General features: G+C 34.6%; 1 protein-coding gene across 2 annotated transcripts in view; it reads right to left on the reverse strand.

Moving 5' to 3' along the window:
- The window catches only part of txndc11 (thioredoxin domain containing 11), a 64,752-nt gene that overhangs the window by 12,023 nt on the left and 40,650 nt on the right, over positions 1 to 12,079 (reverse strand). The window contains exons 8-9 of one of the 2 annotated variants that reach the window (XM_039775861.1): positions 10,237 to 10,981; positions 5,262 to 5,407 (exon numbers count right to left, since the gene is read on the reverse strand). The exons of the other annotated variant lie outside the window; for it this stretch is intronic. Coding sequence (XP_039631795.1) covers positions 5,262 to 5,407; positions 10,237 to 10,981 — 891 coding nt within the window. The remainder of the gene's footprint in view (positions 1 to 5,261; positions 5,408 to 10,236; positions 10,982 to 12,079) is intronic. 2 annotated transcript variants of the gene reach the window in all.

Below are 12,079 nucleotides of genomic sequence, written 5' to 3' on the forward strand. Positions count from 1 at the left end.
CTTTTAATGATATTATTAATATATTGAAAATTTTCCTTAGCTTTTCTGCCACGTTTAGTCATAGGGGGCTTTGACCGCAGACAGAACAGCAACACAATTAAATACAATTTTTAGACAGAGCTCCATTGTGTCTAGCTCTATTTTTAGAAAATGCCCTGTGGGCAACTCATGTGGTCCCTGTGGGTGACCAAGTGCCCGCGGGCACCGTGTTGGCCACCTCTAGTTTAGAGCTAGAAAAATCCTTCAGTTAAGGTTAGCAGTTTGCCTTTTCATGTTCCTTATCACTTTTCCATATCCCAAATCTACTTCACATAAAAGGGCTTATGTTGTTATAACATATTTCCATAACATATATTTGCAGGTGTGTGCATTTTTTTTATCTTTTTTTTCCCCAATGCTGTTTTTATGGGATTCTGAATCATGACATTATAACTACTAACGTCAGCAATAAAACAAACAATCTGCCTACTTATTCAGTATAAAACTAATGTTGAAGCCGATATTCAGTCCCAGTGCATCAAACTGCATAAATCGTTGTAAAGTGCTTTGTGAAATATGGCATAAACAGTAAAGGCTGAAGCAAGGGTGTGATAATAACCAAGTTAGGATACAGAAATAAATTAGGATTTGAAAAAAATGTGACAGACACTGCATATTTATTTTATTACCCACTTACCACTGATGAACTGTGGGTGTAAATAAGTGTAAGTAAATGGTATTACAAAACTGCATTATAAAAAATTTGTTCAATTACATAATAATATGTACGCCCCATGGTAGTGAGGGCCAGTGTGTAAGAAGAAGCAGTTCGCTCCTACACACCAGTGTGAGAGCAGCACTAACCTTAAACTCTCAAAGGTAACTTACCGACTAAAATACTCCAGACCCAATCTCGCCTAAAAATCACACAGCTAATCTGCTTGCTATTCTGGACTTGTATACTGTATTAGATTTTTGTGCATTTTTAAACTTAAACTTAAATTGCATTAAGTGCAGAAAAAAAATATGCTAAAATTACTTAATGGAACATAAGAAGTGCCACAAATGCATGGTTTTTCCTCTCACATGTAAATATAAATTAATTTTTGGTTAGTAATGGTAAAGGCTGCAATCACAGTTCTGCTCCTACCCATATGTTAGTTATCCTAGCTAACATATAATATTCAATGCTAACTTCTGCAAGCCAATTTCCAAGATGCATGACGGAAAGACTGAAAGAATTAAACCTTATAATGGGTTTTGTCATTCACACACTTTATAAACCAGGGGGGTTGGAGGAGGGAGAAAAGCGTGAGAAGTTGGATGTAATTTCAAATATGTTCAGTGAACATACGACATAGTAATAACAAATATTCACTACCAGTGGCAATTTTGTATACTGTGTATACACATATTTTTTTTGCTGTTTCACTTACAACAAAAGATAATCAACAGGAAAAACCTACCATGGGACACTCGCTTATCATTCAGCTTACTCAGACACAAAAACAAACACATACTGTACCCACACTCATTCAATTAAAGCCAATTTAACTAACATGCACAAAAAAGTAACAAGAAAAGTGTGCCAGTCTACAAATACAGGTCTAAGGAGCTTGGAGACAAAAACACTGACCACTACACAGCATGTTGATGAAGCAATTCATTGAAGTTAAATTAATCATAATGTAACCAGAACTCTCTCTCGCTCCCTGCAACTTTCAATGAACTGGGCAGATTCTGAAAACAGATGCAGGCTATGATAGTGTTAAAGAAATAACTGAGGTGCATCACCTCTCATTTGTTATTTTGAATAAAGAAATGGATATGTAATATACAGTGGATACGGAAAGTATTCAGACCCCCTTCAATTTTTCACTCTTTGTTATATTGCAGCCATTTGCTAAAATCATTTAAATTAATTTTTTTTTCTCATTAATGTACACACAGCACCCCATATTGACAGACAAAAAAAGAATTTTTGAAATTGTTGCAGATTTATTAAAAAAGAAAAACTGAAATATCAGTTTTCAGTATTCAGTATTCAGACCCTTTGCTCAGTATTTAGTAGAAGCACCATTTTGAGCTAATACTGTACAGCCATGAGTCTTCTTGGGAAAGATGCAACTGTGTAATTTAAAATGAGCAGTTTGTTAGAAAATTGCAAATTACCAAAAGTCTTTGCAATATATTTAAACCCTTTTTGGCTATTGACACATGTTCTTTTAAAAATCAGAATGAGTACATGAATTAAAAATAGTGAACTTCCCCTTTAAACATTTTAAAATTATGTTTGTTTTTTTAACATATAAACTAACTAACTAGATTTCCGAATGAATGAATAATAATAACCGTAATTTAGTTGAGGTATGACCGAGTTCATTATCCAAGAGTGTCACATTTCAAACATGCATATAATTTAAGGATATATTCATTGTTCGAGTCATCAGAGTACAATTCAGTGTTAAGACTTGTATGAGCACCAGGTTGAATTCAGAATAACCAGTCCTTTAATATCTCTTGCTTCCAATTTACAGTTAAAGATATATGCTTAGATCAAGTTTTTTCTTCCAGTGAGATGTGGCAAGAAAGTGACAAGTCCGAGATGATATTTTATCAGGAGGTCAAAATCAACTTTGAAAAAGTTGTTTAAAGCATGTTTACTCTTAAATGTGTTGAGTCCTCTGTAGACATACATAAAAACAAGCCTCTTTAAAAAATTGCCTGCTTTTTGTACTTTTTGGCAATTTTTAAAGAGGCTTGTTTTTATGTATGTCTACAGAGGACTCAACACATTTAAGAGTAAACATGCTTTAAACAACTTTTTCAAAGTTGATTTTGACCTCCTGATAAAATATCATCTCGGACTTGTCACTTTCTTGCCACATCTCACTGGAAGAAAAAACTTGATCTAAGCATATATCTTTAACTGTAAATGGGATGCAAGAGATATTAAAGGACTGGTTATTCTGAATTCAACCTGGTGCTCATACAAGTCTTAACACTGAATTGTACTCTGATGACTCGAACAATGAATATATCCTTAAATTATATGCATGTTTGAAATGCGACACTCTTGGATAATGAACTCGGTCATACCTCAACTAAATTACGGTTATTATTATAATTCATTTGGAAATCTAGTTAGTTAGTTCATATGTTAAAAAAACAAACATAATTTTAAAATGTTTAAAGGGGAAGTTCACTATTTTTAATTCATGTACTCATTCTGATTTTTAAAAGAACATGTGTCAATAGCCAAAAAGGGTTTAAATATATTGCAAGACTTTTGGTAATTTGCAATTTTCTAACAAACTGCTCATTTTAAATTACACAGATTAGTTGAAATGTAATCTATCGACCATTACAATTTATAGTGTCTTAATATCAAAACTTTTCAATACAACAATTGCCTACTTCTTTGCACAAGTCTATCACCTCTTCTTACAGTTTGCTTTTATCCACAAGAGGCTCAATAAGGGAAGATATTTTACTACTACACAAAACACTATTGCTAAAATGCAATCTGACATACATATCAGCCATTTCCAAATAATAATAGCCACAATGGAAATGATCTCTTACATATATTTCTCTTCTGGTTCGTCCTGCTTTCACTTCAAAACTGGTCCAGCCCACACGCAGCTGACACAGTATTTCTTGATTCCTATTCGTCCTCTTCCAAACCCTTCTCCATGCTGCCTGCAGCCCCTCTTCAAAACTGGTCCTACCCACACGCAGCCAACACGGCATTTCTCGATTCCTATTCATCCTCTTCCAAACCTTTCCTCACGCTGCCTGCGGCCTCCCATACACCTTGCTATTTTCGTTATACTGCAACGGTTGTTTCCTAAGCCTTTGTTATAAAATGAACGACAGTATCTTCTCTGTCGACATGTTTTAGTACAATGACATCTCTATTCCAGGATCCGGCAACTGTCGTCTCCAGCAAAACACCTATTCAAAACTTCACAGGGAGCCAGTGAAGTTGAGAGACAGTAGGTGTAATATGTTCAGTGGATTTAGAACAGCAGGTTATTATCCTGGCAGCAGAATTTTGAATACGTTGTAAGTGATGGATAAGTTTTTGTGGGATGCCAGTTAGAATAGCATTACAGTAATCTATACATGAGGTAACTCGGGCATTAACCAATACTTCATTACTGTGTTATGTAAGAACAGGACGAAGTCTAGAAATGTTTCGGAGATGGAAGAAGGCAGTCCGAGAAATGTTACTTATATGGGAGGAATTATTAAATAATAATAATTATTATTTAATAATTGCCATTATTAATGTATAAATGGATATAAATAATTGTATGTAAATGGTACTGTTTTAAACATTGTTTTTTCATCAGAAAACCCAGTTTCCACGTCTACCTGTATTAGTTTAAATGGCACTTTTCCACTCATATAGGGCGGACGCACTGGACGTATTGTGTCGACTGGGCAACACAGTGAATGTGGCGTCTATCTATATATGTCTATGCTCTCGACCACTGGCATTGGTTTTGCTCCTTGCTATTTTCGTTACACTGCGACGGTTGTTTCCGAAGCCTTTGTTATAAAATGAATGACAGTATCTTCTCTGTCGACGTGTTTTTGTACAAAGTCATCTCTATACCGGGATCTGGCAACTGCCTGTTCCTATCAGTGGGTTATTCCTTCACACAAATCGTCTTCAGCAAAACACCTATTCACAATTGTGTCTTTCAAGAAATATTTCTTTGTCCTTGATCTCTGAATTCCTTTCTCACCGTTTTCCATTCCTATTCTTATTCTTATTATTTTTGCGGGCGTCAGCTAGTACACTGATAAATCACTAATTCGTGCCTTTCAAAATGTGAAAAAAAAAATATACAATTTAGTATTTGGTGGGAAAAAAAATCTTGGTGACACTCAATTAAGGACTGCTACAGTCCAAGAAAAAGTACTGTTTGGGTATACATATTGTAAGCTGGGGTTTGACTTTAACAGCTTTCTCTGGGGAGAAATAATTGCATAAGTTTATTGATGTAAATCAGTTTTCAAGCAACACATGTAAAAATAGCCACTGACCCTAATGAATGTTACAATGAGCCCAGAGACAAAGATGAACTTCCACTGGCATCAAAAAGGAATGACTCAAAGACCTTACTTTGCCCCCTGCATAAAATCATTTTTGTACATGAAAATGAGGCAAGAGGCACAATGCTATTTGTTAACAACATCCTGCCTAAATTTGTTACGATGTAGGATGAAGACAGGAGGTTTTAGTTTGCCAACAGAAATGTTTCATTTACCTTTTCAGGATCCATCACTGTATCGTTAAATGTTTTTGTTGTTACTTCTTTAATTAAGGTATCTCTCAAAGTTTCGGAATTAGTATCTCCAACAAGATGTCTCTTCAGGGGACTGTATGGGATGCTGTAGTTATGAATAAACGCTTCTGTTGAGAATCAGAGTTTTTAGTTAATCCACCTTCTTGAAAACTTTCATAGTTACTTAAAACTTTTTAATTCTCTTTTTCCATCATGGGTTTATATTGTTTTCTAAAAGTAAACACGGTCATGGAAAAAGATAAAATCTCACTTAGCTCTTGCTCCCTGCAACAATAATGAAAATCTGTATTCTGTATAAAAACATGGAATGTTTAGTGTCTATTACTGTATTTATAAAAGTTTCAAGACGACTTCCAAGCTTAAATATACCCCGATATACACAAGGTGAAGCAAAACTCTTGTTGTTAAAAAAAAAAATCTTAAAAAATGGAAGCTAACTGGCAAAAAAGAAACTAGTTTGTACTTGAGATGGGCAGATCATTAATCTAATAAAACAACTGGTCAGGTATTGAAATTACTTAATGTCTAGTTACTAAGCAATATCCTTACACTATCCTATATGTGGACAACAGCGAGAGATATTTGTTAACACTTAAACCCAAAAAAGGCAAAAGGCATGTAAAAATATTTTCTTAAGATAATGTAAAAGTAGCCCAGTAGTCTCACAGCTCCAAAGTCCCGAGTTTGAATCCTGGGGTCAGGCTCTGTCAATGTGGAGTTTTGTATGCTCTCCCTGTGTTTGGGAGGGTTTTCTTCCTACATCCCAAAACATGCATGTTAGTTTATTTAGTGACTCTCAATTGGGTCAGTATGAGTGAGTTAGCATGTGCCCTAGAATGAACTGGCACACCATACAGGTATAGCCTGGACTAGAAAAGCTGTTTAGAAAAAGGATGAAAGGCTAGATAACAAGCTGCTATATTACATTTTAATATTTTGATTTAAACTACAAAAAAAAGTTATTAGCTGCAAGTTCCCTTTTCCTCATAGCTATTTTTAGTTTTCATAATGGATATACCTTAGTTATGAAGCCCAAAAATATAATTTTTGATGTATTTTTTTCACTTATAATTCATCAAGATATCTTATGTTAGACCTGCACAGTGTCCTCTCACTACAGTTTTATCAAATATTGATTAGGCTGTATCTCAGTAATTACAGAATATAAATTGGCAGTTAATTTGCTTTTAAACTGATTCTGTAGATTTCAAACTGGAAAAGAATGTTTTCTCATTCTTACAAGTCACGCTTCCACTTAAAAGCCCAGTGCATTATTTATGACTGCAAGCAACAGTGCAGTATACTTAAATTAAAACACAACCCGACATGCAACAAAAACACAAATCTAATTCTGAAGACAAAGAAAAAAATGCATCTTTCTTGCTGTATTTTCAAGGCCTTGCAAATATTAAATCCCATTGAAAGCAATCACATTCTCTGAATTTCAAAGTTTCATACACATCATTACTTAAAGTGGGACGGTTCTCACTGGTACCAGCACCTCTTTCTATGTCTGTTAGCATCACTGAGTACCAGCATGCAGTACCAGTAGCACTCAAAGTTTCAATGGGTTAAAGCTCTTTGATTGTTATTTTACTGCAGTGGTTGAAGTGTAAGGGTGGCACACACCTCACTCTTGTCTTCGATCAAATGTCATTGCCTGACTTCAAAAGTGGAGCCCCACCCCTGCTTGACTAAAATGTTGTGAAAAAACAAAACAAATAAATAAATAGCAAAAGGCAAGACACCAACTAAACAGAGCACCACCAGTAATTTGGTTCCACTTCAAGCACTGATACATTTATTCCTCTAGTAAGTATTTTTATTGATGGCCAAAGCAAATAATTTGTCAAAGATGTACTTCTAAAAACTGAAAAAACACTGTTTGTGTAAGTATTCAAACCCTTCAAGCTCCAAAGTCTTAAAAGCAGCAAAATATTCCAAAACAAGACACATTTACCTCTCATTTGGACTTAATTATTTTCTACCAGTGAACAATCAGAGTAAAGGTCACATTTTCGGGAAACAATTCACCCTGTGTAGAAATCATCAGCAAGACTGTAAATCCACTACTAAAATGAACACTAAAGAGCATACCATAGAAGAATACACAAAGTGATAGAAAAGGCTACAAAAAATATCAAAGTGCATGGATAGTGAGTCCATCATCAGGAAGTTGTAGGTGTATCACACAACTCAGTCATTGCGTAAAGAAAGCCATCTATCAAACCTTAGCACCAAAGCAAGATATTGACCGGTAAGGGAAGCAAAAAAGAAGGTAGTTCTCACTTCAACGGAACTACAGACATCATTTGCTGAAATTGGGATACATGGGCATGAGCCCACAATATTAACAGCTCTTCGTAGCAGTAGTCTATTTCGGAGGGTGGAAAGAAAGAAGCCACTACTCAGAACAATACACAATACATTAGATTGACTCAGTTAGGATGTGAAAAAATATTTGATAGTCAGATGAAACTAAAATAACTAAATAAACTTTTTGTTCAAAAAACACTACATATGGTGCAGGACCAACATTGAACATGTCTTAAAAATTCCATCCCTACAGGAAAGTGTGGTGGCAGAATGATACTGTGAGGATGTTTTTCATCTGCTGGGACTGGGAATCTTCTTAGGGTTAATGAAAGAATGGATGGAACTAAATAGAGGGACATACTGGATGAGATTCTGTTCCCATCGGGTAAGAAACTGAGGCTTGGGAGAAGGTTCACCTTCCAGTAAAATAATGGTTCCAAGCACAACGACATGGAAACACCAGCGTGGCTCTAAAAACAAAAAAACGAGTGTCCCAAAATAGCCTAGTCAAAGTCCTGTTCAGAATCTGCGGGACACTTCGAACCAACTAATCAAAATTATTTGCACAAAATCTCTCAGGAAGAATGGAACAGAATCACTCCTGAGCAGAGTACAAACCCAAAGGGGTTAAAGGAGGCCCTACTAAATATTGACGTGTGAGAACTGAATACTTATAAGCAAGCAGTGTTTTTTCAGTTTCTTTGTTAGCAAATACTTTAAAAAATGCATTCATTTTTAGAACTTTTTTTTTTTTTTTAAACGTATTAATTGTTAGAACAAGTCGGTTGTCAGTAAAAAAAACTTATTGGAGGAATATGTATGTACAGTATGTCTTTTGAAATCTAAGGAATGTTGAGATTGGATAAATTTGCAAGGAACTGTACTGCAGAATATTTGGATCCTTCTGTTTAAAATTTTAAACTTTACATCAAAATGCACTTTTAGAGAACTTGCCAAGTTTTGAACACTAACCGACTCGTTTATATATTTTTGCTCTTTCATCAGCGTATTTATAAGAAATCTGCACAACCTCACAAGTTTACTGACAATACTTGGGTCTACATGATTTGTATAAATCTCAAAGTTCTAAAACAGACTAATTACAAGCTTACCTGAGTGAATACTGTCTTTTCTTTAGTTTGCTTTCTGTATACTAATCACTTAGAATAAACTTTTCATATTTTTACATTTGTTGCTTCTAATACAATATGTCCTTTTATTTACTTAACTTATTAATATCTAATTTCCTGCCTTTTATTTTTTTAAGAAATTGAATATCATGCTTGAAAATTTCTGTACTGTTCAACACAATTTTCAATGCAAAGCTTAAGTATCCCCCTGCTGTTTAAAGGTTTTTGACAAATTTTTGTATTTCCTTTTATTTTGATTTCTTCTTTTCAAACCTCTATTAAAATCACTCTTTTCACTGTACTTTTAGTATTTTATTTATTCACGTAGGTTATAATCTTTTTTGCTTTTAGAATTTTTTTTTTGTATCTGCATGTCTAAAACATAGCAATGTGTTAACAAAATGCATGTCTTGATGTCCAATCCTAATTTTTAAAGATTTTTATTTTATTGCCCAAAAGTCCACATTTTATAGCTTTTTTCTTTTAGTGCTGATGCTTATTTGAGTGTATACAAACAAAACGCTAACTTAACTTTGATGTGAACAGTGTTCATGGTAGATCAAATGCCATACTTAAGTAGCAGAATGAATGAGGAGTAATCATATGTCCTGTCTTAAACTATATTTATAAATATATGCAGCACGCAGGGCTTGTAAATGGAAGTCCGATATACAAGAATTAATCAATCTGAACTGCTTTTCTGCATTTTTACTGGGGTAATGAGAATGAATAAAACCTTTGATCTTCCCATGTTACTAATAAAGTTTTGTTATTTTTTCCTTTGCATTTAGGCAATTATCTCAGACAGAAACATTAAGGATAAAAATGTTCTATTAATCTCCACTTTACTTTTAGCTAGAAGACTGGAATATAATTTTAGCATATCCTGGGGAAACCAAATAAACTAACTTTAGGGGTTAAATAGTAATGAAAGACATACAGGCAGCAGGCACCACTTAAAAGAGATTCAGATATCTAATTACTGCAAAATGTTGTGAGGGTTACAGGCAGATGTTATATTTGCAATCTAGCATTAGGCCTGTGCACAAACAAGTTTATTAAAATCAATGTTCAAATGAATATGCTCCAAGGCTCATTATTAAATTATGCACTTCCAAACCTGACAGGATCTAATCAATTACATTTTAGAATAAGTATGTTAATTGAGGCAGTAGATTCTTTACCCTCTTTTTTTTGTTTTACTCTAATTTTATCCGTTTATTAATTTATCTATTACTCTGCTGGCCTAGCTCTCTTTCTCATGGGTGGGGGTTGATTTGTTTCGAACCTAGTTTTGTAAAACTTGACTTATTTGTATGGAATGTTATTTGATTTGAATAAAATCAATAAAATAAAAAATAAATAAATTATGCACTTCCTAAAAATAGTAAAATAAATAAAATAGTATTTGATTATTGCAACCATTCTCCCTCCTCCAAAAGAAATGATTAAAAAAACAAGAGATTTAGGATAAAAATATATAGTCATACCTAGTGGATTTTTCTTAATTGCTTCTTTCTGATCCAAAACATGGTGAATCTCTTCAGGAAGATTCACTATAGTTACAAACTTCTTCATGGTCTCATTCTCTGAAGCACCTAGTCGTACTGCAAACGTCCAGTGCAAATAAGAATCCAACAGATAAAAATGAAGAGTCTTATTTGTTATACATTTGAGCCCAGTAACACTGGTAGTCCTAAAGGGCAAATAAATGTCATCCTCAATGTGAGGAACAATATTTTGAGGATCCTTATGAGCTTCTTTGACCTGTGAAAATGTTATATACCCATGCCTCCAAATGGCAGATGGGTGCAAAAATGCTGTATTGTTTGCAAGGCTTGTATTTACAGTTTTACAACATGCTGAATAGTAACGGAAAGGGTTGTGTAAATCATGGATGTTACTACACTCAACATTTGGTGACATAAAGCGAGTAAAAGTGTGTTCTCTGAGGTAGAATGAGTCTAGAGCAGCCCCCATCTCCTGAAATTGGCAGTGCCCTGCCTCAAGCTTGGTTGGCTGAATGCTGAGAGAGTGATTGATGCATAGTTCACACACATTGTGCTTTCTGGAGACAGAGTGCCACTGAGGAATAACCACCGTGTTACAGCATAGAAAGCGGCTTGACTGGAAGGCAGAGTATTCTGGTGAGGTCCTAATACCCATTGCTTCCAGAGATGGACTCAAAGTTGGGATTCTATTACAGTTATGATATTGTAGAGCAATGTCTGCTACCTGAAAAAGAGACAAAAAAAACTCTCCGTTATCAAATATAAAAGCAATATGTGGCGCTTGTCAGAGATGGCTTGTAACTAGAGAAAACAAATGGGCTTCATCCACCGTCTATACACTCTCCAGGGATTAAGATTTGTATACCATACCTGTTTTTTTGGAACAAGATAGCAACATGTATTGTATAATAAAAAACAACAAAGCATTAAAAAATAAACATTTGTGGTGAAAAGTCTATTTTTGAATCTATTTATTTAATGTCATTTATTCTTTGGAACTTGAGCCAGTCCTGATCATGATGGTTGCCATCACATGACCCATGTAGTTCAGGCAAGCTACATGCAAAGAAACCACTGTGTGAACTTACCATGCATAAAGCAAAGGGAAAATGTAGTATCAGTCAGGTGACAGACATACCCCATATACTGGGACAGATCTAGGCGGACTACACCCTTGACAATGGAATATGACTATTAGGACGTAGAATGTTAGCAGTGTCAAGGAAAAGGCACAAAGACTGTACTGTAAATCCAAGATAAAATATAAATCACATATTCATTTAAGATGAACAAGTGCAAGCTGAAAATCACTTTTCTCTCAAACCTACAACTATGCAAAACTCCTTACAGAAATAAAAATGTGAGTTACCTTGTGAAGATATGTTATTAGGTACCTCTTGGTGCGCACATTGTAAATGCAGGCCTGCATCTGACATACATACTGTTCTGCCCATTTGGTAACAGTGGCTTACACTTATGAGCACCCAATAAGTAAAAAAGAATCCTTTACAAATGGTAACAACTTTGTTTATAACTTAACTCTACAAACTATTGATGCTCCTTCCTACCCCTCTTTTTCCTGCTTTTGTAAAATATACAGTCATTAGCAAAAATAGTTAAACATTTCTTTACTGACGCAGAATTTTGTTTCATGGAAAATAGCTAAAAAATTCAATTTTACTTGGTATCATATTGTTCAGTCTCATTGAAGGAAAGGGTGGTGCTCAAGGCAGAGAGAGAGAGATCATACATAAAAGCAGCATATTTATCTACTAGAAAAGGGGCTTTGCTGATTAATAAATCAGCAGATTATTTTATGCTA

The sequence above is a fragment of the Polypterus senegalus genome, chromosome 13 (genome assembly GCF_016835505.1).
Source record: "Polypterus senegalus isolate Bchr_013 chromosome 13, ASM1683550v1, whole genome shotgun sequence".
Classification (NCBI taxonomy): Eukaryota; Metazoa; Chordata; class Cladistia; order Polypteriformes; family Polypteridae; genus Polypterus; species Polypterus senegalus.